This window comes from Erinaceus europaeus, chromosome 8, assembly GCF_950295315.1.
Source record: "Erinaceus europaeus chromosome 8, mEriEur2.1, whole genome shotgun sequence".
Taxonomy (NCBI): domain Eukaryota; kingdom Metazoa; phylum Chordata; class Mammalia; order Eulipotyphla; family Erinaceidae; genus Erinaceus; species Erinaceus europaeus.
The window spans coordinates 1,859,444-1,885,692 of record NC_080169.1 but is presented as its reverse complement, the minus strand read 5'-3'; the positions used below and the strand labels follow the sequence as shown (position 1 = coordinate 1,885,692).

General features: G+C 44.0%; 1 protein-coding gene across 9 annotated transcripts in view; it reads left to right on the top strand.

The window, feature by feature from the left end:
• Positions 1–26,249, top strand: part of PDE1C (phosphodiesterase 1C) — a 432,015-nt gene that overhangs the window by 279,677 nt on the left and 126,089 nt on the right. For all 9 annotated transcript variants that reach the window (XR_009551116.1, XR_009551115.1, XM_060195824.1 and 6 more), the window contains 5 exons: positions 12,653–12,766; positions 15,631–15,813; positions 17,511–17,577; positions 24,375–24,491; positions 25,605–25,745. Coding sequence is in view for 7 of the 9 variants with exons in the window: in XM_060195824.1 (XP_060051807.1) it covers positions 12,653–12,766; positions 15,631–15,813; positions 17,511–17,577; positions 24,375–24,491; positions 25,605–25,745 (622 nt within the window). In the remaining 2 variants the exon portion in view is untranslated. The remainder of the gene's footprint in view (positions 1–12,652; positions 12,767–15,630; positions 15,814–17,510; positions 17,578–24,374; positions 24,492–25,604; positions 25,746–26,249) is intronic.

Sequence of the window (26,249 nt, the reverse complement as noted above, 5' to 3'; positions counted from 1 at the left end):
ATCTGCAGGGGGAAAACTTCACGAGTGGTGAAGCAGGGCTGCAGATGTCTCTTTGTTCCTCTCTATCTCTCCCTCCCCTCTCAATTACTCCCTGTCTCTATTCAATAATAAATAACTAAAAAATTTAAAAAGTAGATGATCAACAGAGTAGGTCTGAGTGGGATTTTTGGAGCAAGACAGTGGGATGGAGAAGAGGGCAGACAGGGGCCAGTGGACACCACTCACTTGAATGCGACCCTAAGCTCAGCAGTAATTGAAAACACCACCTCGGGGATGTCCTAGGATTGATGTGGCAGCTACATAACGTGAGATCCAGCAGCTGTAGAGCTGACAGGCAGCTCGCTATGTAACGCAGCTACTCAGCCGTGCTGGAGACCCAGCTTGAGCAAGATTCCCACTGCACTGGAGGAAGCTTCAGTGCTGTGGTCTCTGACTCTGCTGGCCTACCTGCCTGCCTCCCTCTCTTCCTTCCTTCCTTCCTTCCTTCCTTCCTTCCTTCCTTCCTTCCTTCCTTCCTTCCTTCCTTCCTTCTATCATTCCTTCCTCTCTCCCCTTCTCTCTCCTTCCCTTCATTCCTTCTCTCTCCCTCCCTCCTCTCCTTCCTTCCTCCCTTCATTCCTTCTCTCCTCTCTCTATACCTTTCTTCTTTACCCTTCCTTCCTTCCTCCCTCCCTCCCTCCCTCTTTCTTTCTTTCTTTCTTTCTTTCTTTCTTTCTTTCTTTCTTTCTTTCTTTCTTTCTTTCTTTCTTTCTTTCTTTCTTTCCCCTTTCTGAAAAAGCCAGCCCAGAGCAGCGGAGCTCCAGTGGTGACTAACTAAATAAGCAAGTCAGCAGTGTGTGGAAAGGGACAGCTATAAAGCGACGGAGAGCACTTAAATCTGGCAGTACTAGTGAGCTTTTCCAGGAGACAATTAGTTCTTCTTCTTGAAAACATTTTCTTGGGCCAGAGGGTCTGCCTGGGATGGTGCTTGCTTCAGGATCCAGCCTGGTCCCCCCTGCACTGGGGGTGAGGTGGGGGGGTGGGTTCTGTCCTGTGGTGTCTTCCCTTCTTTTCCGCTACCTTTTCTCCTTCTATCTGAAACAAGTTGTCCTTGAATAGGGAAGCCCTGATGGTGACAGAAATCTTTTAGAGTCTTTCTCTTGCCAGGCTGTTTAAGTGCCATCTCCTCTCTGAGTATCCCACTCTGTGCTGCGGCCTGGCAGGGCTTCACCTACATTCTGTAGTTCTACTTTCCCGATTTTACCTAACACAGAGCAGTTGCCCCTAAACATGCACTTCCAAATTTCCAAATTGAGTCTTTTCTCTGCTTCTTAAGGGCTGGATTTTTGGCTTTCTTCATCTTTTCCTACACTCTGCTCTTTCTGCTCAGTCATCCTTGAATAAGAAAAAGCAGCTGTGGACTGATAAATGTTTTCATGTGACTAGTAGAAAATGTTTTCCATAAACACAGTGATAAGTTGTCTTGAGTCCTTCTCTCCATCTTCCAGGGTGCTGGCAGACTCTTGTGCTCATCTCATAAGCTTGAAAGATGGGAATCGATCAATTAACTAATTAATTAACTAATCAATTTTATTGATTAGTTAATTAATTGGATAGATGGAGAAACATTGAAAGGGGGAAGGAGGGAGGGAGGAAGAGAGAGAGAAAGAGAGAGAGAGAGAGAGAGAGAGGGGCCTAGAGCACTTCACTTTACTGTTAGTGAAAAGTACAAGTTCAGGTGGGGACTGTGGACTTGAACCAGGGTCCTTACATTGTAATTTATGTGCCTAACCATTTGAACCACCACCCAGCCCCTATAGTCCTTTTTACATATTCCAAAGTTACTTTATTCAGTACCACTTCTCCTCTGGGCTTATTGAAGTCACTTCTGTCAGCTCAGACTGTCACATTGGAGGCAGTAATGTTACTGCTCACCTCTGTTGGGCAAGAACACTGTCAGTCTTAGGAGAAGCTGCACTCTGCTGGTTCTCTGCAGATAACGACGGGGTCCTGGGTGTTCCAGGGAAGATGACTTTCTCTGCAGCTGACCTGAACCATGAGCGGGACTCCAGCTGATGATTCCTCTGCACCTCTATTCCTGCGTGTGTCTGGGTCTCCCGGGATTGCAAGACACCGTCTTTGTCATTTGGTTCCATTGACATGTGACTCTCAGGAGTTGGAATTGTTGACAGTAGCAGGTCTAGGAGATTGGAGAGTCACCTGGGAGGGGGCTGCCTGGCCATCACTGCACGGGTGCGAGCCCTGATACCACGTGGACGTGCTGTGGCCCCAAGGGAAGCCTCAGTGTTCTCTTCTATCTGTCTCTGTAGCTCTCTCTCTGGAGAAGTTGGCTCTGAGTAGTGAAGTCACACATGCACGGCACTCTTCCAATGTCAAAAAAAAAAAAAAAAACAACCCAAAAACATGGTACTTATAAAGCCATATTCTATGTGACACTCTTAATAATCTCGATTGTTTTTGACTTACTATAATCAGGTCTAAAAAGTGAGATGGGAAACATTCATATGAGGACTATGAGCTTGTTTTAGGAAAAGAAGAAGTGGCAGACCTTTTTAAAAATGTTTATTATCTTTATCTATTTACTAGATAGAAACAGCCAGAAATTGAGAGGAAGGAGGAGATAGAGAGGGAGAGAGACAGAGAGACACCTGCAGCCCTGCTTCACCACTTGTGCAGCTTTCCTCCTGCAGGTGGGGACTGGGAGCTTGAACCTGGGTCCTTGTGTATTGTAACATGTGCGTTCAACCAGGTGCCCCACCACCTGGCCCTGTGACAGGCCTTCTTAATGTGTAATTGGCAATTATTTCTGCCACATTTTTTTTCTGGCATCTAAAAGTGAGTTTAATTCTCAAGGAGAGATCTGGATGGAAAGAATTGAAATAAAAAACTGATTTTAAGAAATTTTTTTCTTTATTGTTTGAGATGGCAAAATATCTCATCTAGATAATGTACCTGCTTTGTCTTGCACACTGAGTCTGATCCCACTGTACACTCCTCCATCCATTCCCAGACCTTTGGAACTGGATCATTCCCTCTCTCTCTGTCTCTGTTTGAAGAATCAGCCCAGGGCTCTGGGGTGGTGCACCTGGTTGAGCACACATGTTACAGTTGTCCAACAACCTGAATTCAAGCCCCTGGCCCCCATCTGCAGAGGGGAAAGCTTTCAGAGTGGTGAGGCAGGGCTGCAGGTGTCTCTCTCTGTCTCTCTCCCTATGTTCCCCTTCCCTCTCAGTTTCTCTCTGTCTCTATCCAAGAAATAAAGATAATAATCTTTTAAAGCCAGCCCAGAGCAGTGAAGCCCTGTAATTTTCCATTAATGAGGAAAATAGTAATGTCTTCTCTTCTGTGAATAATTCCCATTTCCTTATCGTCTAATTGAATTTATTCATCTTCTTGTTCCTATTATCTTTCATGATATCACTTTCTTTAAATTTCTGGTGATCCTTGAAGGTTAGTCCACTTTTTGCTGCTAGAAGCTAAATGCATTGATGTATCTAGGTGACAGTGGAAAATGAAGCTTCTTGGACCACATGCACCTCAGATAATTCTTCAAGGAAGTACCCTGGGGCTCTTCTACTCTTTCCTGCCACTTCTTTTAACCTTTTCAAATTACTTGTCTGCTTTGTTGAGGCAGACAGTTAGATCTAGCTCGTGAATCCACAACCCACTTACTGGAGACCCGCGATTCTACCTCTGGAATGTCCACTGTACGAGAATATGCCTTCAAGCCTTTTATGCTCTGGAAACATAGATTAATCATAAAATATTGAACTGAGAACATATCTGTTGGCTTCATATACGTGGTCATTCTAGTGAATATACAATTACAAGTAAAGGCAGATAAATTGAGTTAGATAAATTGTCCTCAGAAACTGGTGCTATTTAATTATTTTTAGTATTTGGCTTAGTTCACATCTATGGCCAACTTACATTTTTATTATCTGCAAGTAATACATTTCATCTTCCTAAAGGGTTTGTGTTTTCGCTATTCTTTGAAATCAAGATTGCAATAGCATATGTTGAATTTTATCTCTCCTTTATTTTTCCTGTTTTATTTCCCTCTCATATGCTTATACATATATTTCATTCCAGGAAAAAGTCCTTGGTTATAACTTTTCATTTGTTTATTTCTTACAGAAAGCCCACTGCAGAGATAAAGAGGACCAGCTGTTTCTTGCTGTGCTCAGTCCTCTGATTTTCCTTCACGACAGTTTCTATTGCATCCTTTTCACTTAGGTTTTGATAATTAGAATGGCTTCTGTGAGAGATTCATGTCAGTGTTTGGTAGCTCCTTTAATCATGAATAGAAAAAAGGATTTAAAAAAATATTTATTTATTTATTTCCTTTTGTTGCCCTTGATGTTTTATTATTGTAGTTATTATTGCTGTTGCTATTGATGTCATTGTTGTTAGATAGGACAGAAAGAAATGGAGAGAGGAGGGGAAGACAGAGACGGGGAGAGAAAGACAGACACCCTGCAGACCTGCTTCACTGCCTGTGAAGCGACTCCCCTGCAGGTGGGGAGCCGGGGGCTCGAACCGGGATCCTTACACCGGTCCTTGAGCTTTGCGTCACCTGTGCTTAACCCACTGTGCTACTGCCCAACTCCCTGGATTTTTTGTTTTTTAAACAAGTGTGAGTACCAGCAACTTAATGGTGGTTTACAGAATCTTATTATTTTAGGAGTATATTTCCATACCTGTGTGCATGTGCAATTCACCACACCCACCACCAGAGTCTTGTGCCTGTGTGCCTCTATCCCTCTCCTCTGTCACCACCATGGCTTTTATTAGAGATTCAGTAGTGGTAAGTAAGATTGTGGGATGAGAGGGGTACAGTTCCACACAATTGCCGCCACCTGAGTTCCGTATCCCATCCCCTCCATTGGAAGCTTCTCTGTTCTTTATCCTTCTGAGAGCATGTATCCAGGGTCATTGCAGGGAGCAGAAGGTGGGAGTTCTGGCTTCTGTCATTGCTTCTTCTCTGGACATGGGTGTTGGCAGGTATATCCACAGCCACAGCCTGTCTCTCTCTTTCCCTCGTGAAGCAGGGATCTGCAGAAGTGGGTTCCAGGACATATTGGCGAGGCCGTCTGGTCAGGGAAGTCAGGTTGGCATTATGGCAGCGCCTGCAACTCAGCGGCTGAAAAGTAGTGAGGTATAAAGTGGAACAAATTGTTTAGTATCAGGACCTAAAGGTGGCACATGAGCTTTGCGGTCTCCATTTCGGAAAAAGCCAGGAATTCTATTTTAGATATATTCCAAGAGGCCCATGACTTTGCTTATTTTTGCTTGAGCCCAACAGCTCACATGCAGGTGGGCCAAAGGTATTGTCTGGGGAGGTGGTGGGGGATAGGCAGAATAGGACTAGAAAGCTGCATCAGGGCAGACAGTAGTTCCCAAGTATGGGGAAAGTATATAAATACCATAAACTAAAAAATACTGTAAACTGTAAACCCCATATTTAGCACAGGGCCTGTGTAGACTCTTCATCTCTGTGGTCTGAGCTCATAGTCCATGGTGATCACCATAGTTCTTATAAAGTTTGGGAAATAGTTTGGTTACTATTTTGGAAGTCCACTCGCCGAATTGTCTATTACTCATACAACCAAAACCGCCATCTCCGTACACCACTGCGTTCACGTGATCTCCGTTCTTTTCTTCCCGAACAATACAGTACCTTCTGTTTCAGTTGCAGAGTGGCACGGTGAGTCCTTTGTCCAGTCATCCCTGGATGGGCATTTAAGACACTTCTATGTTTGAGTCATCATGAATAACGTGACTCTGAACAGAGGGGTGCACATGGCCTTTGTGTCTCTTGGATATATTCTTAAGAGTGGTACTGCTGCATCATAAGAATTTTCTTTCTTTTTTATCATTTTGTAATTTATCTTATCCATTATTTATTTATTTATTTATTTATTTTGCCTCCAGGGTCATTGCTGGGGCTTGGTGCCTGCACTGTGAATCTACTGCTCCTGGTGATCATTTTATCCATTTTATTGGACAGGACAGAGAGAAATTGAGAGAGGAGGAGGAGATAGAGAAGGAGAGGGACAGAGAGACACCTGCAGATCTGTTTCACTGCTTGTGAAGCTTCCCTCCCTCCTGCAGGTGGGGAGTGGGGGCTCGAACCCGGATTCTTGTGCGTTTCCTTGCACTTAGTACTACGTGTACTTAACTAGGTGTGCCACTGCCCGGCCCCCTCTTTTTTTCCTGTTTTTCACTTAAGGGCTTTGTATACTTAAGAGTTCTTGCCCCAATAGTTTGAATTCCAACAGAAAGGAGTCAGATATTTTTTCCCTCTACTCCCCAGCCAGCACTTGTCTCTCCTGTTTTGTCAATGTAGACTGTTCTCACAGCTGTGAGGTGATTATCTCACAGTCTTAACATGCCTTTCCATGATGATGAATGAAGTGGAACATTTTTCTCTATGTCTGTGGGGCGGGGGCAGAACAAAAGTATTTCTAAGTTTAACTTGACTCTCATTTTCTTTGTTATTGTTGAGTCCAAACAGCTGAGGGGCTTGTTGTACCCAGGAGGTGAGAGTCAGAGTTAAGAGACAAACTCCGTCAGGAAAGTATCTGGCAGGAGCCTGCTCCTTCCTTATTTAATGCCTGCTGCAGCCTTGCTCTGCTCTGGCGGCTCTGTGAGTGCGGGCGGGTGGCTGGCTGGCTGACCCTCTATGTCTGTTTCCTGCCTCATGCTGCTTCTGGAATCTAGAACACTCCTTTAGTTTTTAATTTTTTATTAGCGATTTAATAATGATTAACAAGGTTGTAAGATAACAGGGATACAATTCCACACAATTCTTAGGGCTCTGGAGAGAGGAGGTTTCAGGACACATGGGTGAGGTCGTCTGCCCAGGGCAGTCAGGGTGGTGTCGTGGTAGCATCTGCAACTTGGTGTCTGAAAGGTGGTAAGATAGAAAGCAGCAAGACACATGGTTTAATAAACAGGAACCCAGAGGTAGAAGTGGAACAGATGAAATTAGGGGCCTTTGTGTGGAAAGAAGCTAGGAAGTCCTTTTTAGGTATGTTCCATGGGGCCCATGACTTTGGTAATTTTTGACTAAGCCTAACAGCTAACATGCAGGTAAACTACAGGTATTGTCTGGGAAGATGGTGTCAGAGTTGAAAGTAGGGCTAGAAAGCTGGACTAGGGGAGAGAGTAGCTCCCAAATAGGACGAGAGCATATGAACACCGTTAGCTGCTTAGCTCTTTGCTGTGACCCAGGCCCATGTCTATTCTATCAGCCACAAGGCTGACCTTCACCTCCACGTGGACCTGCGGGAAGCTGTGCTCATTTCCTTTGCATGTTTGCCTTTGGCGTCTTGGAGATTTACAAGTCAAGTGGTCATTTCCCTCAGCCCTGCTTCCTCTGTGATTCACATGACTGAAGTTTGGGGATTTCTTTGTGTGGTTGACCCTCCTGTGACTTTTCTCCCTTTGCCTCCAGGATGATTACTGGGCTTCATTGCCTGTATTAGTAATTCACCACTCCCAGTTGTCATTTTTCCCCTTTCTCTTTTCTCTTTATCATTCTTTTTAATATTATATAATATTAGAGAGAGAAATTGGAGGGACCGGGTGGTAGTGCAATGGGTTAAGCGCACATGGCGTGAAGCCCAAGGACCAGAGTAAGGATCCTGGTTCCAGCGGTGAAGCAGATCTGCAGGTGTTTATCTTTCTCCCCCCCCCCGCCGTCTCCCTCCTCTCCTCCTCTCTCTATTTCTCTCTGTTCTATCCAACAACAATGCCAACAATGACAACAATAACAATAACAACAAGGGCAACAAAAATGGGAAAAATGGCCTCCAGGAGCAGTGGATTCATAGTGCAGGCACCAAGCACCTTAGAGGCAAAGAAAATTGGGGGGGGGGGAGAGAGAGAAAGAGAGAAAGGAATTGATAGGTATGGGAGAGAGATAAAAAGAGACACCAGTGGTCCAGGAAGTGGCACAGTGAATAAAGCTTTGTTGGACTCTCAAACATGAGGTCCTGAGTTCAATCCCTAGCAGCACATGTACCAGAGTGATGTCTCATTCTGTCTCTGTCTCTCTCTCTCCTTCTCTTCCCCCTCTCACTAACAAATGGATAAAATATTTATAAAACAATTTTAAATAAAGAGCCACCTGTAGCACACTGCTCCTCTGCTCATGAGACCCCCCGCACGCCACCCCCGGCCCCAACACTGTCTGTGGGGACAGGGGACTTGAACCTGCGTCTTTTCCATAGTAATGTGTGTCCTCTGCACTTCCCCGTGTGCACCGCTACATAGTCACCCAGACTTCTCCTCATGCTTTATCGCTGGTCATTTTTTATGTAGATCAGGAGGTGACTTGCGTTGCTCTTGCCAAAAATTAGAAGTCAACCTCTTCACTCTTATGAGTTCCAGCCCCAGGATTCTTTGAAGACAGCAAGATGGAATTGGCCTTTAGAAATAAGGAGTTAATCGTACTGCTGAGTGCCCTGATGGGATGTTTGTCATTTGGTTACCTGTGATGACCAGCAGGTCACAGAATCAGCGCAGTGACAGCAGTGAGGTCAGGGTCATTTAAAAAGAACAGCACCAGGTGGTGAGAAGGCTCACTCACAAACTTGCAGTTATGGGATCAGTAAGTCCTGGGAATCTCGGGTAGAGGGGCGATCGTCGGCAGTATGGGACTTGACCGCTGAGAGAATGTACATCTTCAATGTTTTTGTAGCACCTGCAGTTGTATTGATGTGAGCTGATGGCTCTGTTAGGTCTCGCTTGTTAATCACTCAGCAGTATGTATGTGTATCAGATAATCACACAGGACACTATCGATTGACACAATTGTATCACAGTGAAGCAGAAAAACCACCACCACCACTGGTCACAGAGTTGGTCTAAGTGTATCAGCTGACAGAATCAGTCAACGTAACTGTATCCTACCACTGTGACTTCATCGTTTTATTCGCTTAGGAAACTGGGTGGTTGCATTTCCCTTGTGGAGTTGGCACTCAGAGCTAGTACTGCATAGCTGGTCTGCTGTGACGTATAACTCAAATCAAAGGTTGTCTTCAAAGTTTCTATTCTAGCCTTTGCTGGCTGTTAAACAGCCTGAAAATTTGCTCTATTCTCCAAATGTTGGTGCTGTTTGCAGTGCTCTCAGATACTGGACTTTGATGCTAAGTTCTTTTGTGTGTGTGTGTGTGTGTGGTCGTAATGTCCATATAAATAAGAGAAAGACTTGCTTTTCAGTCATTGCTATTACATAATCTGCAACTTAAGTAACAATGGAACAGGTCTTATCTTTAGTACCTTGGTTTATAATCCAGTCTCTCTCTCAGCAGAAGTTATTTTTCAAACATTTTTTAGTGACTTACTATTGATTTACAAAATTATGAGATAATAGGGGTCTAATTCCACACCTTTCCCACCACCAGGGCTCTTTGTCCCCACTCCAACCACTGGAAACTGCAGCGGTTCTCTCAAGGTCACAGATATGGGCTGACTATTATTTATATAACTGTCTATATTTTTACATTTTGTGCCCATTTTTTTCTATGATTCTGCCTTCTGTTCCTTTTTTAGTCACACCTCTAGCTATTGTTACTTCCAAATGTCTTTCCTTTTTCTCCCTCATCTCTCTTTGGGTCCTGATGGAATTAGAGTTCCGAGCCCTCTGGTCATCTTCCCCCTGTCATTTCTCCCCCTTTAGGAGTCTGGACCAAATTTCTTTATAGGATGCAGAAGGTGGGAATCTGGCGGCTGTCATTGCTTCTCTGCTGGACATGGGTGTTGGCAAATGGATCCATCCCCCAGCCTGTTTCTGTCTTTCCCTAGTGGGGCAGGGCTCTGGGGAGGGGAGGTTCCAGGACTCATGGGTGAGGTCGTCTGCCCAGGGAAGTCAGGATGGTGTCATGGTAGCATCTGCAACTTGGTGGCTGAAAAGTAGCAGTAAGATATAAAGCAGGACAAAATGTTTAATCAGTAGGAACCATAAAGTAGGAATAGATCATCAGATGGGTATAGGAATTTTAGGGTGGAAAGAGGTTAGGAAGTCTATTTTTGGTATGTTCCTAGGCACCCATGACTCTAGTAAATTTTTGCTGGAGCTTGGTAGCATGATCAGTCTCCTTTTTTAAAGACGGGGTACTTATCTGCTCCCAGAGGAAATCTTTCTGCCATCGCATACACTTTCAGAAGCTCTCCAGGGTTACTGTGGTCGTCTCCGTCTCCCATTTACCTGAAAGTATCTTTGGGCAATGAGGTAGCTGTTCTCTGTGGTCACACCTCAACATAGTAGAATCCCATATGGTGTTTGATAGTGTTGCTGGCTATGCTTTATATATGAGATTACAAGGGAAAAATTTAAAAGTAATCTCATTTACAGTGTGCAAACTCTTAGATCAGTTAGGCAAAATTGGAGGGGCTAAGTGGTGATGTACCTGGTTAAGTGCTCACATTACAGGGCACAAGGACCCAGGTTCAAGCCCTAGTTCCCACCTACAGGGGGAAAGCTTCACGAGTGGTGAAGCAGGGCTGCAGGTCTCTCTCTGTCTCTCTCCCTCTCTATCTCCCCTCCCCGCTTGGTTTCTGACGGTCTCTATCCAATAAATAAATAAAGATAATAATGATTTTTTAAAAAAAATCAGGCAAAACTGTCAACAGTACAGCGAAGAACAGAAAGTAGATATATATATATATATTTTTTTGCCATTGAGCAGAGTTGTGTATAGAGATGATGACTGGCAGCGAACCACTGCAGGGACACAGAGGAGCAGTTACCACTCCCCTGCGTTCGTCTCAAGCTAGACGGATAAGAAGAACAGTATCAGGCTAACAAGAGGAAAAGCAATTTAATAACATGATCAAGAAGGAACAGCCGTGATTTTGCAGGCTCTGCTTCCTACTGGGGAGAAAATGGTTTACATCTGAAATCAGGAATGAGGTCAGGAGTCCAGGGGCACAAAGGAGAGAAGGGGACTTCAGCTGAGAAGGAGATGATGGCTTCATCTCTCCTCTGACAGGAAAGATGGGTTTCTCAGATAGAACGGCGTTTATCAGGAAACCTACACCCGCATACGACTCCTTCAGACTTCATGTTCTGGGCCTCGAATGGAAGCGGTGCTCACTTATTTGGTTAGGGGCAGGGGAAAGGTCTATAGGGCAACAGGATTACAGGAAAGACAAGAGCTTCTCCTCCGATCGCACAGGCTTGATTGTGCTCAACCGAAATAATCTGTTTCCAGTGTTGAGTGTCTTGTGGAGACCAGCTTAAAATCTTGGACTTCACCAGATTTGTGTGCCTATGAACAGCTGTATTATAGTACAAAGCAGTGTTACTTGAATATTGCTCTATTTCTAAAAAGATACTACTCAGTATTTTTGGTTTTGCTTTACAGTGGCAACATTTTCTGCACTTATCTGAAAACTTGCTCTTTTGAGAAATACTAGTCAGGCTTATCTTTATTTTTGTAATTTTTAATGGTGATTTACAAATAATAGGGATATGGTTCCACACCTTTCCCACCAAAAAAACCCTGTGCCCTCCCCCACCAACAATAAGTATCATAGTTTCTACAAGTTCTTAGAGATGAGTTGACTACCTGTTTTTCTCTATTAAAATTTTTTTTAGTTTTATTTATTTATTGGCTAGAGATAGCCAGAAATAGAGAGAAAAGGGGGAGATAGATAGATAGATAGATAGATAGAGAGACAGAGAGACACCTGCAGCCCTGCTTCACTACTTGCAAAGCTTTCCCCTTGCAGGTGGGGACTAGGGGCTCGAATCCTGATCCTTGCACATTATAACATGTGCGCTCAACTAGGTGCCACTGTTGAGGCTTTCATATATAGATATATATTGCCTCAGGGTTATTGCTGGGGCTCAGTGCTTGCACTACAAATCCACTGCTTCCGGAGGCTGCTTTTCCCCATTTTTTTGTTGCTTTATTGTTGTTATTGCTGTTATTTTTGTTGGATAGGACAGAGCTAAATGGAGAGAGGAAGAGGGGCAGAGAGGGGGAGAGAAGGACAGACACCTGCAGACCTGCTTCACTGTCTATAAGTGACCCGCCTGCAGTTGGGGAGCCAGGGGCTTGAACCAGGATCCTTACACTGCTCCTTGTGCTTCGAGCCACATGCGCTTAACCTGTTGCTTCCTATTTTTTCCCCTATGTTCAAGTTCATGTGTTTCGATTCTGTATATTCGTCATATGAGTGAGATCCTCGAGTACTGGCCCTTCACTCCCTCCCTCATTTCACTGAGCATGACCACCTCCAGCTCCATCCTGAAGGGCGCAGTGTCATCTGTTTCAGCTGCTCTGTAGTGCTCCATTGAATCTGTGTCCTGTGTGTGGATATTGGTGGTGAGGGGGTGGCAGTATGGCTGTTGACACCTAGGCACAACCCCTCATCTCCCTCTGATAGGTGTCTGAAGAGACTCCCCTGACCTAGGTCCCCCCACATCATACAGCAGGAACTCAGTGCCCCTCCATGCCACCCATAACTTAATTTCTTTACCCATCACCTGTCCATGTCAGCCCCATTTTTAGACTTGTATTTTTCCGCTTGTATATAATGAGAGAAATCAACATTCTATCAACATGTGTCACTATAATGAAAGAATTCTTTGTCTCCTTTATTATAATTAAATCATATCTTTTTTTTTCCCTGCTAGGTTACGGTCTTTGGTCAAACAGTTAGAGAGAGGGGAGGCTTCGGTGGCTGATCTTAAGAAGAATCTGGAGTATGCAGCCACAGTGCTGGAGTCTGTGTACATCGATGAGACCAGGTGAGCTGGCCATGACGGAATCAGTGCAGTGCTGTTAGCTTTCTGCTTAGTGGATTTTCTGAAATTGTCTCCCATGACAAGTGTGGGGTAAAACAGAATAATAAATAAAGGAATTGTTACAAAACCTTAGTTTTCACAGGCAAAAGGGATAGATTTGAAAAGCTATGTATCTTCTGTCGTTTCTCTCTTTCTTGTCCAGGGTTATAGCTGGGGCTCAGTGCCAGAACTATGAATCCACTGCTCCTGGTGGCCATTTTTCCATTTTATTGAACAGGACAGAGAGAGACTGAGTTGGGAGTGGGAGACAGAGAGGGAGAGAGAAAGACACCTGCAGACCTGCTTTGCTGTTTATGAAGTGTCCCCCTTCAGGTGAGGAGCAGAGGTCTTGAACCTGGGTCCTTCGCTTCATACTATATGCACTTAACCAGGTATGTCAACCCCCTCCTCTGTCGATTCTCTATGAAAAGTACTAATAAAATTGATCACATATGGCCATTGTGACAATGATGTGAGATAAAGCAAGAGGAGAAAAAGTAGTTTAAAAATATTGGGTAAGGCTTTTTCTTTTATTTTTTATTATTTAATAATGATTGACAAGATCATCAGATAAGAGGGGTACAATTTCACACAATTCACACCACCAGAGTTCTGTATCCCATCCCCTCTGTTGGAAGCTTCCCTGTTCTTTTTCCCCCTGGGGGTATGGAGCCAGGATCATTATGGGGAGCAGAAGGTGGGAGTTCTGGCTTCCCACTGGACATGGATGTTGGCAGGTGGATCCATACTCCCAGTCTGTTTCTTTCCTTCTCTAGTGGGACAGGGCTCCAGGGAGGTGGGGTTCCAGGACACATAGGTGAGGTCGTCTGCCCAGGGAAGTCAGGTTGGTGTCATGGTAGCATCTGCAACTTGGTGGCTGAAAAGCATTAAGATATAAAGCAAGACAAATTGTTTAGTACTCATTTTGGAATTAGCTAGGAGAATGCTAGTAGGTCTATATTAGGTAGCCTAGACCTCTAACAGAGAGCCCTCTCTCCCTCAGGAACAGCATCGTGGACCCTCTTAAAGGCTTTTTCTTTTAAATGCAAAGTTCCAGTGCAATTACTGTGTAGCGTTAACCTCAGCATAGAGTTATGCTGATTTTTTTCTTCAGAATATCTACCCGTAAATGGAAGGTCCTGGAGAAATTCAGAATAATCTGTTCCCTCGAGTTCCCAGCGTTCCTCCTGCAATTTTCTCCATGATGATTTTCTTAGCAGAATCCTTCCATGTAGATTACCCACAAGCATCAGAGCAGCCCCAGCTGTGATATGCACTTGGATGGAATGGAATTGCTTTTCCCTTGAAAAATATTGAAATGGCAAATATTGAAGGTTTTTTTTTTTCAGTCAGGTTCTTCTGCCAGCACTTGTGATGTCTTACGTATTCTGCCACATCGTAGTCGGAAAAGATCGCCCAGTAATCTAAGGATTGTGTGATTCAAATTTTAGTGACATGTTTGCTTCCTCATTTAAGAAAACTTGACTATACTAGTTTTTTTTTTTTAATTGCTTGTTTGATTGATTTTTTTCTGAGCCTGACATCTGATATGCAGGTGGACCCAAGTTATTGTCTGGGGGAGATGATGTCATGGCTGGAAAAGGACCAGAAAGTTGGATCAGGGAAGAGAGTAGCTCCCAAATATGGGAAAAGGGTATAAATATTGTTGACTGTAAACCCCACTGATTTGATTTGGTATGGAGCCCATATTCAGCTATGTGACCTCTGCATCCCTGTAGAGCTGAACTCACATTCTGTGGACATGAGTAGGAACGTTCCAAGCTGCCCTAATTTCAGAATCCATCTTCCTCAGGTGGAAGATAGAGTATGAACCCCGCCTCACTAGGGAAAGAGAGAGACAAGCTGGGAGTATGGATCGATCTGTCAACACCCATGTTCAGCAGGGAAGCAATTACAGAAGCCAGACCTTCCACCTTCTGCATCCCACAGTGACCCTGGGTCCATGCTCCCAGAGGGATAAAGAATAGGAAAGCTATCAGGGGAGGGGATGGGATACAGAGTTCTGGTGGTGGGAATTGTGTGGAGTTGTACCCCTCTCATCCTATGGTCTTGTCAGTGTTCCCTTTTTTATAAATAAAAATTAAAAAATAATAAAAAAGAAAAAAGAAAACTTGATACCATCATCCCCCATCCCACAAATGTTACATTTTGTCTTCTATGCACTCGCTATATCTGTATGCAACAGGCATGTTCATTGATACCTGTTTTCTAATGCTTTTCAGTAGGGCTTAATATATGCTTTATTTTATTTTTCTTTTATTTGATAAGACAGAGAGAAATCAAGATGAAAGATATAAAGGGTGAGAGAAAGAGAAACACCTGTAGCCCCAGCAGGGGTAGATAGCTTTGAAAGGTTATACAAACAGATTCTCATGCCTGAGGCTCCAAAGTCCCAGGTTCTGTCCCCCCCACAACACCATAAACCCGAGCTGATCAGTGCTCTGGTAAAAAGAAGGAAGGAAGGAAGGAAGGAAGGAAGGAAGGAGGGAAGGAAGGGAAGAAAGAAAGGAAGGAATGAAAGAAAAGTAAAGAAGGAAGGGAGAGAGAGAGAAGAGGAAGGAAGAAGAAAGGAAGGAGGGAGGGAGAGAGAAGGGGAGGGAGGAAGGAATGATGAAATAAATGGTGACAAGCTTTCCCAGCCAAGGACTATAAGTGTGTGCGTGTGCGTGTGCGTGTGCGTGTGTAGCTGACTTTATGTGAGTTCTTTGCACCTGTGGATGCAGGTAGGGTGGAGAGAAGAAACAGCTGTTTGGAAGAAAGAACTTCGCCTTTCATCTCCCTGTGCTGTGTGTGTTTCTTGTGCCCAGGAGACTCCTGGATACAGAGGATGAACTCAGCGACATACAGTCGGACGCAGTGCCTTCTGAGGTCCGGGACTGGCTGGCCTCCACCTTCACGCGGCAGATGGGAATGGTGCTCAGGAGGAGCGAGGAGAAGCCCAGGTTCAAGACCATCGTCCATGCTGTGCAGGCTGGGATATTCGTCGAGAGGTAAAGATGGATGGCTCTCAGTAGCTGGCTAGCGGGGGCACAGAGAGAAACTCTCCAGGTCGAGTACGTGCTGGGACGTGTGCAGGACCCCAGATGCAAGCCCTGGCACCACGTGAGAATGCCACATCACTGGGTGGGAGGCAGGGGACCTCTGGCACTGTTTCCTCTCCCTCTCCCTCTCCCTCTCCCTCTCCCTCTCCCTCTCTCTCTCTCTGAATTTAAAAATCAATTAGGGAGTGGTGAAACATTCATGACGTCCTGAAGTAAGCAAAGCAGCTTTTAAAAAGGAGCACCAATTTGTCACAACTGGAAATCTTACTTCAGGGATCTGCTTATGAACACTGGGAATTCTGGGGAGAAACAGAGAGGTGCAGCACGTTTGCAGCTAGTAGGATGTCTGACTTGCAAATGTGAGGTTTGCAGTTTGATCCGTCACAAAGCAGAGTGATGTTCTGGTGTTCCCATCTCTATCCCTGTCTTTCTTTATCTCTCTTAAATAATTATTTAAAAAACAGTTTTGAATGAGAAATGACAAAAAAAACCCTTCTCTGTATCTCTCCTTTTTATTTTATTTTATTTATTTATTTTATTAGTGGATCGAGACAGAGAGAAACCAAGATGGAAGGGGGAGACAGAGGGACACTGCAGCCCTGCTTCACCACTTGTGAAGCTTCCCCCTTGCAGGCGGGGACCCAGTTTGAATCCGGGCCTTGCACATGGCCTTGTGTGCGCTCAACCAGGCACGCCACTGTCAAGCCCCATTATGACACATTTTAGAAATGCTGCCATTGGTTCAGAGTTCATCTAGAATGTTCTTGTTCTGGTCTGCGACAGTTTTTAAAAACAAGCTCTCCTCCTTCCTTCTGCATCCCACAATGACCTTGGGTCCATGCTCTCAGAGGGATAAAGAATAGGAAAGCAATGAGGGGAGGGGATGGGATACAGAGTTCTGGTGCTGGGAACTGTGTGCCTTGTAGCCCTCTTATCCTATGGTTTTTGTCAGTGTTTCCTTTTTATAAATTAAAAAAAAAAATTCAAGCTCTCCTGAGTGGGTTCCCTACAGTTCTTCATCAGGGTAAAACTCTCCTTTGCATACTGTCTTGGAACTCACTGATGGCAGAAGAGAGGGTGTGTTTTATTAATTTACTTTATATTTTTCCCCCAATGATTTTTGCTCCTCCCCTCCCAGACAGTTCTATCTCAGGTGTGTTTGCCCAAACATGTATGTTTTAGATTAATTTTTTTCTTTTACCATTTCATAGGGTGTGTGTGTGTGTGTGTGTGTGTGTGTGTGTGTGTGTTTATGGTTTGCAGTGCAGTCGTTGGCGCATGACTATAGTCTCCCAACTCCACATGAGTCTGCAGAACACCCCCAACTCAGGTCCTTCTCTACCATCCTGCACCAGGCCCCCCACCCTCTCCCTGCCCTCCTCCCCAGCGTCCTTTGCTTTGGTGCAAGACACCAAACCTAATCCAAGTTCTGCTTTGTGCTTCCCTTCTGTTCTTGTTTCTTAAGTTTCTCCTACTTTTTAATGGAACATGTAAACCACTTGAGTGACTGTTCAAAAAGATTATTAAAGAATTTTTGGTCCCTTGGGCTTCCAGGTAGTATGACTTTTTGATGTCTATTGCTATTTTACTTACCTTACTGACCCTTTAAGATAACATAGCATCCTCCCCTGCTCTGGTTTTGGCAGGATGTATAGACGGACATCGAACATGGTTGGACTGAGCTACCCCCCAGCTGTGATCGAAGCACTAAAGGTAATGCCAGTCCCTTACCCAGTACAACAGGCTCTTTGCTGTCTGCCAGGTCCTGGACTTGAGGCCCTGGGTACCACATGGGGCAGCGTGACAGTGCCAAGGGACTTGCTTGGATGGTGAAGCACCGCTGTGGTATCTGTTCCCTCTCTCCTTTCCTCTTCCTCTGACTTAGAAAGGGGATGGGGTGGGCTTGAGAGAATGTGTTGTGCATGTGTGAGGCCCTGAGTTTATTTCCTGGTGCCACCTTACAAAATAAAGGAAGAAAGAGAGAAAGAAAGAAACAATGAATAGGTTTTATAGTGTCCATGGTACCCTAGTTAAACAAGTCCAGTTAAGCTTTTTTTTTTTTTTCATTTATGATTTATTTGGCTTTCCCATTCATTCCTGGCTTTTTACCTTCATGATTTTTTCCTATCATTTCTAAGAGCATCACTGTCTTTTTAGCCTTCATCTTGCTTATTAAAAAAACAAAACAAAAAAACTCTCCTTGTTTTTTATTTCTTTATTCTCCCAGAACTGCTTAGTTGTCTGCAGAATCATCTGGTGTTACAGAACTCAATCTGACTTTGGTCATAATACATCAGATTTATTCTGTTTGCACATATTAGACATTAGGATATTCTTTGGTGATCATACAATTGTCAGAAATTTGTTTTAGATGATGAAACTAAGATTTGGAGATTTTTTTTAATTCATTGATTTATTGATCGAAACAAAGATAAATTGAGAAGGGAGGGGGAGCTAGGGAAAGAGACAGAGAGACACTTGCTGCTTCACCACTTAGTAAGCTTTCCCCTGCTAGTAGGGACCAGAGGCTTGAACCTGGGTCCTTGTGCATTGTAATGCCTGCACTCAACTAGGTGCATCACTACCCAGCCCTGAGAATGTACTTTTAAAGACATAGATAACTAGAGGCAAAACTGAGGCTTGAAACCAAATTTGCTGGTGAGTGAAATGTTTGGGGTGTTTTTTGTTTGTCTGTTTGTTTTTACTGTATGAATGGGTTCCTCTCCAAACCCTGTCCTTTTCATGAATCCATTCTTCTGCCAAGATTCTCACCATGCTTAGAAGTCCATAGGAAGTCATACAGATATTTGAATTTGATTGTGTTGAATACAGAGTTAGTGCCAGTGAGACAAGATTTGGGTGTGGGTAGGGTCTCTCTGAGAACCCTAGTTCAGCTGTAGTCTTGAAGACATGTGTTGGTTTAAGGTGGCATGACATCATTTGAGCTTCTAGTTTGGAAGATGGATCCGTACTAAGACTCGCAATCACTGAGCTGCTGGGTGTTGTCTGGAGCCTATGCAGGTGCTGCTGCTCAGAGACATCTCAGTATTCAATAGTCAAAGCTATTGTCACCGTTCTTTGAAACCTCAGAGGTGAAGGTTTCTGGTCCCATTTACAGGAGCTAACTTAAAGTTCTTATTCTTGAAGGTGAACCATGCTTCTTAATTAATGTGTCCTAAACAAGAAGGTGTCCTGTGGGGTCATTTTGATTACGTACTCAACATCCTTTCTGTTGCTTTTAGATGTTCACAGCAGAATTTGTGAAACATTATCTACTCAGATATGTAGCCTCAGCTTTTCATGTTCTGCTTTTTTTTTTTTTTCCCCACCAGTGTTGTTGCTGGGGCTTGGTGCCCGAACCAGGAATCCACTACTCCTGGTGACCATTTTTTCTGTATTTTTTTTCTTTCTATTTTTTTAAAAAATATTTTATTTATTTATTAATGAGAAAGATAGGAGGAGAGAGGAAAGAACCAGACATCACTCTGGCACATGTGCTGCCGGGGATCAAACTCAGGACCTCATGCTTGAGAGTACAAAGCCTTATCACTGTGCCACTCCCGGACCACTCCTTTCTGGTTTTTATTTGACAAGATAGACATTGAGAAGGGAGGGGAGATAGACAGGAAGAGAGATAGAGAGACACCAGCATACCTGCTTCGGCACTCATAAGGCTTCTTCCCTGCGGACTTGAGCCCGCATCCTTGTGCAGGGTGATGTGTGTGCTTGACTGACTGCCACTACCAGGCCCTCTCTCCTGTCTGTTCTTAAGTCACCTCTGGAGCAAGACAAGTAAGACTGATAGAGCCAGAAGAAACGCGTTTTCCCTCACTCCTCTTTAAACCACACTCCAATGCTCAGTATGTCGGTGTGATTTACAGTGACACTCCTCGTTCAGTCAATGAGATCACTTCATGAGAACTAATGTTGCATTCCACCCACTATGAAGTGGCACTGATTTTCATCATTGAGCTTGAAATAATCAATGAAATTCTTAGGAATATTAAGGGCATCTCTCATCTTTAATTAGCTCCTTTGATTGGTACCAAGGAATGTATGGAAATAGTTCTCTTAACACATCTTTTCTATGCAGAATAACTCAAAAAAAACGTAATTGGCATGCAGTTTGCTTTTTGCTCAGGGAAAAGACACAGATGGTTTTGACAAAAAATATGTACTGACTCTAACTCCACATTTGTTGGTCATTTTAGCATAAGACTGAGAATGCTGTTTCTCCTGGTCCCCTCCCCCGCCCCCCATTTATTAGGGAAATTCTCGTCCATCTTCTTACAGTGTGATGTTCTTCCATCTTCCTAGACGCTGGCTTTATGCTAGTGGGTTACAAGTGAGTTGATGATACCACGCAGGTAGACTCTTTTTTATATTCTTTATGTCGCGTGAAAAGCAGCCCTGTTTCTGCTGACCTGCCGGCAGTTACCCTGGAGTCACTACCACTTCCTCCTATTGCAGAACTTTCCCCAGAGACTCAGAGAGTACGGTTCAGCAGAATACCAGCATGCTACTGCCACACTAACCCTTTGGGTTAACGTAAGAACATGGTGTAAAACAACATTTAAGAGAATAATTAATGGGACTGGGGGCTGACGCACCGGGTTAGGTACACATAGTGCAAAGCACAAGGTCCCATGTAAGGATCCCGGTTTGAGCCCTGGCTCCCCACCTGCAGGGGGGTCACTTCAGAAGTGGTGAGGCAAGTCTGCAGGTGTCTGTCTTTCTCTCTCCCTCTCTATTTTACCCTCTCCTCTCAATTTCTCTCTTTTCTATCCAATAAAATGGAAGAAATGGGCTCCAGAAGCAGTGGATTTGTAGTGCTGGCACTGAGCCCCAGCAATAACCCTGGAGGTGAGAGAGAGAGAGAGAGAGAGAGGGAGAGAGAGAGTAGTTAATTAGCACCAATGCAGTTTGAAATATCTTGCATTTTTTGCTCCTTTAAAAAAAATTTTTTTCCTATTTGAAATGTGTAGCAATTTCTAATTTGAGTTTTGTGTGGTAGTTACTGGAAACTCCAAAGTGTTGTGACTTAGGAAGAGATACCTTTGATGGACTCCAGAAGTCAAGAGGGAGATGATGCTTAGGCTTCCCTAACCTTAGGCTCTTAGGATGTCCATACAGTTTCTCTACAGCAATGGCCTTTAGGCCAAGTTTGGCGAAAGAGGAAGAAAGGCCTAGAACAGATAGATGAGGTGCTTGTGAAAAATCAAAAAGCAGATTCCAGCCTCCTCCATGCCAAGATCGTTCGGTCACTTGACATTCAGCACTTTTTCCCTGAGTGCCTCCGCATGGTTTCCAAGAACATAAACTGAGAATTCCAAGTAAGACTTTCAGAAAATGAGGTCCTAGAGAGGATTTACTCCTTGCCATCTCTATTTATATTTTCAAAGTCCTAGTATTCAGAATTAATCTTAGGGTGTTTGGAGAGGGACAGGGAGAGCATGACTGCAGTGAAAGTTGAGGTGAGGACATTGAAGGCCTGAGTTAAGATCTCTCCCAGGGAATTACCTGAAGCTGGTCTCTGCTGAGTCCTGACTAGTACCTATGCAGTACACTATCTTGAGTCAGGAGTTAGTTCAGATGGGACTTTTGGCAGAAGATAAACCACATGACAGTTGCTTTGCTCAGGCACATCTCTGATTGCTTTTAAGTCAAAGGCACAGGAGACAATGTTTACATAAATTTCAAAGTTGCTGTCAATAGGCAAGACTTTGGACTTTAAGAACAATGTTGGCAAAGTGTATTCAGCCAGTTCTTAGTTATACTCTTTTCTATAAATTGTTTCACAGATTTGAGGACTAAGATTCCAGATTAGCAACTCCATTGTGAAAACACATCTCAAAGAACTTAAAAGTTATTTGGGGGGGGGAACCTAAAAAGTTTGAAGTAGCCCATTACTTTGTATTTTTTTTTCATACATTTCTGAATACTTTCAAGTGGATTAATATTTTCAAACACAGAATAAGAGCAAATCAGTAAGAAGCAGGAGAATTTTATTTTATTAATTTAATAATGATCGATAAGACCATAGGATATGAGGCATACAATTCCACACAGTTCCCATCACCAGAGTTCTATGTCTCATCCCCTCCCTTGAAAGCTCCCCTATTCTTTATCCCTCTGCGAGTCTGGACCCAGGATCATTGTGGGGAGCAGAAGGTGGGAGCTCTGGCTTCTGTCATTGCTTCTCTGCTGGACATGGGTGTTGGCAGGTGGACCCACACCCCCAGCCTGTCTCTGTCTGTCCCTAGTGGGACAGGGCTCTGGGGAGGGGAGGTTCCAGGACACAGTGGTGAGGTCATCTGCCCAGGGAAGTCAGGTTGGCATCCTGGTAGCATCTGCAACTTGGTGGCTGAAAAAGCATTAATATATAAATCAGAACAAATTGTTTAATAGGAACCTAAAGATATGAATAGAAAAGATGAGATTTGGGGTCTCCATTTTGGAAAAAGCTAAGAAGTCTATTTTAGGTATGTTCCATGAGATCCTGCTTGAGCCTGACAGCTAACATGCAGGTGGACCGAAGGCATTGTCTGGGGAGAAGGTGTCAGGGTTGGAAATAGGACTAGAAAGCTGGGTCAGGGAAGAGGGTAGCTCCCAAATATGGGGAAAGCATATAAATATTGTTAGTGTAAACCCCATGGATCTGATCTGGGGCCCATATTCAGCACAGCAGCCTGTGTAACCTCTGCATCCCTGTAGGTCTGAGCTGCATTCTGTGGTCACAGCTGGGAACATTCTAGGCTGTACCCAATGCTGGACCCATCTTCTCTGAGTGGTGGACTATTTTGGTCCAACCTCCCTTCAGAGAATGGGGCAGTCCCTACCATTGTTGATCCACATTGAGGGCAAGGTCCTGTAGAGGCCCACAAGAGGGTCGACTATGTTGTTCCTGATGGAGATGACCAGTGACAGAGGCGAGAGGGATCTGTTAGAGGTCTAAACCCATCATGTCTGTGTGGGAATCGCAGGACTCCCTGACTAGGGCCCTGGATGATGGGGTGACCTGGTAGTGACTAAAGAGTCATCATTAAAGTGTGCTGGTCTCTTGCCCTTATTAAGCTGGAGAATTTTAAGAGTAGAGAAACTAAATATACTTTGAAATCTTAATCATACCTCAAAATAGTATCTATGTGCCTAAATTAGTTGGAATAGATAATAACAACATGAAAAATAAATTCAGAAGTTGCTTTTTTTATAATTTCATTTTATTTAAAAAAATTTTTTTTGATCCCATCAAATAACTTTATTCACACAGACGTCCCTTAATTTAAAAGCCTCAGTCATTCATACACATTAGGGAGATCCACAGTGTTCAAAGAACTTAAATAGCATGTATCATACCAACCTAAGTAAACCAAGTACAAAAAAAATATTCATATAAAGTTGTTCACACGTAGGTCCTAGATTACCAGCTTCTATGCAAAAAGAGAAAAAAAAAAAAGGAAAAAAGAAACAGTATCCTAAAATTTTTTTTTTAATTTTGATTTACTTTCCCTTTAGTTGCCCTTATTTTCATTGTTGTTGTCATTATTATTATTGATGCCATCATTGTTAGAGAGAAATGGAGAGATGAGAGGACGACAGAGAGGGGGAGAGAGACACCTGCAGACCTGCTTTACCGCCTGTGAAGCGACTCCCCTGTAGGTGGGGAGCGGGGGGCTCGAACTGGGATCCTTACGCTGGTCCTTGGACGTTGCACCATGTGTGCTTAGCCCGCTGTGCGACCGCCTGACTCCCGCAAAGTTGTTTTTAAAAATAATCTCTGCTGTAAATTTCAGAGAAAAAGAGTAGGAAACCTTTCTAAGCAGTCATGAGTGACTTACAAATCCGCATTTTTTCGTAGTGGTAGCTGAAGAGCCTGGTGATAAAAGTCCACACTTAGATATCAGCTGAAGGTGCATTTGTAGTGAACTATTTCTCAGGTATATCCCTAAGCACCTATCCAGACAAACCTCTGGGAGAATAGATAGCTTTCCATTTTTCTCTTCTGTAACGTATAGACTAATGTCTATCACTTAGAATGGTTGTCAGGATAAATAACATAATGATCACTGATCACAAGGCCAGACGCTGTAGTAGTCACTCAATAAATTATAGATGTTCACATCACAGGTAAAACTAGTTAATACTTCCTCAGGAAATTTAGGGGCTCAGTGGTGGCACACCTGGCCCAGGTTCAAGCCCCTGGTCCCTACATGCAAGGGGAAAGCTTCACAAGTGGTGAAGCAGGCTGCAGGTGTCTCTCTGTCTCTCTTCCTGTCTATCTCCTCATCTCTCAGTTTCTCTCTGTCTCTATCCAATAATGAAAAATTAAAATATTTTTTTAAAAAAAGAAATTCTGTGCAGTTCTACCAGGAAGGAGAATGGTTTGCAAGAAAAAAGGGCACTCCAGTCTCAGACTGTGACATCGCAGGTGACAGTCACTAGCTGATGTCAGAGGGAACAGCCTGAGGGATGTGTGAGCGGCCCGAGACTAATATTCTCTTTTCCCGCAGGATGTGGACAAGTGGTCCTTTGATGTCTTTTCCCTCAATGAAGCCAGTGGGGATCATGCACTGAAATTCATTTTCTACGAACTACTCACACGCTACGATCTGATCAGCCGTTTCAAGGTCAGTGTCTAACTTAAAAACAACAGCTCTGCACACTTGTCAGATCGTGAGTTACGATCCAGATAGTCTTTTCACCGTGGGTCCAAAAATGACCCCCGGTGAGTATCGGGGCTGAGCAGCTTCTGCCGTGAACTGCTGCATGATGGGAACTTTTCACCAGTCCTGTACCTGTGGAGCTCGCTGTCCAGAGGGAAGTGGAGACTTGACAACTCACTGTAGAACAAGAAACTGCTTCAGAAGACTGATACAGTGCACACTTCCTAGGGCCCCTAGCTTTGGACAGGCGTTCTGTTACTATTCTTCACTTTTTGCCACACAGGATAAGAAAGTGTGTGTGTAATGCATATTTCACTTAGGATTAGGTTAGAAGGAACACACACACACAGGGAGAGAGACAGAAAAGTAGTTAGACTTGCTGGAAATGTTATTCCAGATTCCAAGGCCCAAAGAATACATCACACAGAATGAACAGGAAACATAGCCTGCTTCTGCCCCCACATAGGACACATGCCCTGAGGATTTCCTTTGCTGTTTCAGGTGTGTAACATACATGGTTGTTTCTTTGAATGTCTGTGTTTGTATGTATCTGCCCATTTTTAAGGTCCTATCTTCTCTTTCTGAGTCATACATACACCTGGTACTACATCCAAACATCCTTCCATTTTTCCTCTTCTATCTCTGGGTCCTGATGAAATTGGAGTTGAGAGCCCTCTGGTCATCTTCCTCTAACATCCCCCCTGGAAGAATGGACCCAAATTCTTTATGGGGAGCAGAAGGTAGAGGGCCTGGCTTTGATTGTTTCTCTGCTAGACCTGGGCCTTGGCAGGTGGCTCCACACCCCCAGCCTGTTTCTATCTTTCCCTACTGGGGTAGTTGCCCTGTACTTCTTTGGGGCAATTCTGTCTTATTTTCTTGGGCTGTTCCTAAACTTTGCAGCTCCTTTTAGATTTCCAAAAAGAAAAGGAAAAATTTCAGTGTTTCACTTAGAAATGTTAAGAAGTTCCGAGTTCCTCAGGTGGCACTGGAATAGTGGAGGCAGAGCTGATTCAACTTCTGTCTCCTCACGTAACATGACTAAGTCACTGACTAATGAACCTCCCTGTTCCCCTTCAGATTCCCATATCTGCACTCGTCTCGTTTGTGGAAGCCCTGGAAGTAGGCTACAGCAAGCATAAAAATCCTTACCACAACTTGATGCATGCCGCTGACGTCACCCAGACCGTGCATTATCTGCTCTATAAGACGGGAGTGGCAGTAAGTACCTACACAGGAACTCCAACATTACATGTCAGATGTGACGGTGACTTTTTTCTTTGCTTGGCAGCTGCTGTATCTGTTCTGGTGAGTCTGAACTCACAAGAAGACATCTTTCTTCCTCTCCCAGATGTACTTCTTTCCCACCTGCAGAGGGAGATGCTTTACAGGAAGCGAAGCAGGTCTGCAGATGTCTCTCTCTTTCTCTCTCCCTCTTTCTCTCCCCTTCCTCTCTCAATTTCTGTCTGTCCTATCCAGTAAAATGGAAAGAATGGTCACCAGGCGCAGCAGTGGATTCCTAACGCCAGCACTGCACCCCACTGATAGCCTGGAGACTAAAAATGTCACAGAAGCCGTACTGCTCGCATGTCTCTGTGATCAGTCCCAATGCACACGTGCTTACCCAGATCATCACAAGGAGGCTAGTTTGGGGCTTAAGCTGTCAGGTCTTTGAGAAGGCATAAGGTTTTTCTCATGCTGTCTATGTGCATTTTTGAAGCCTGA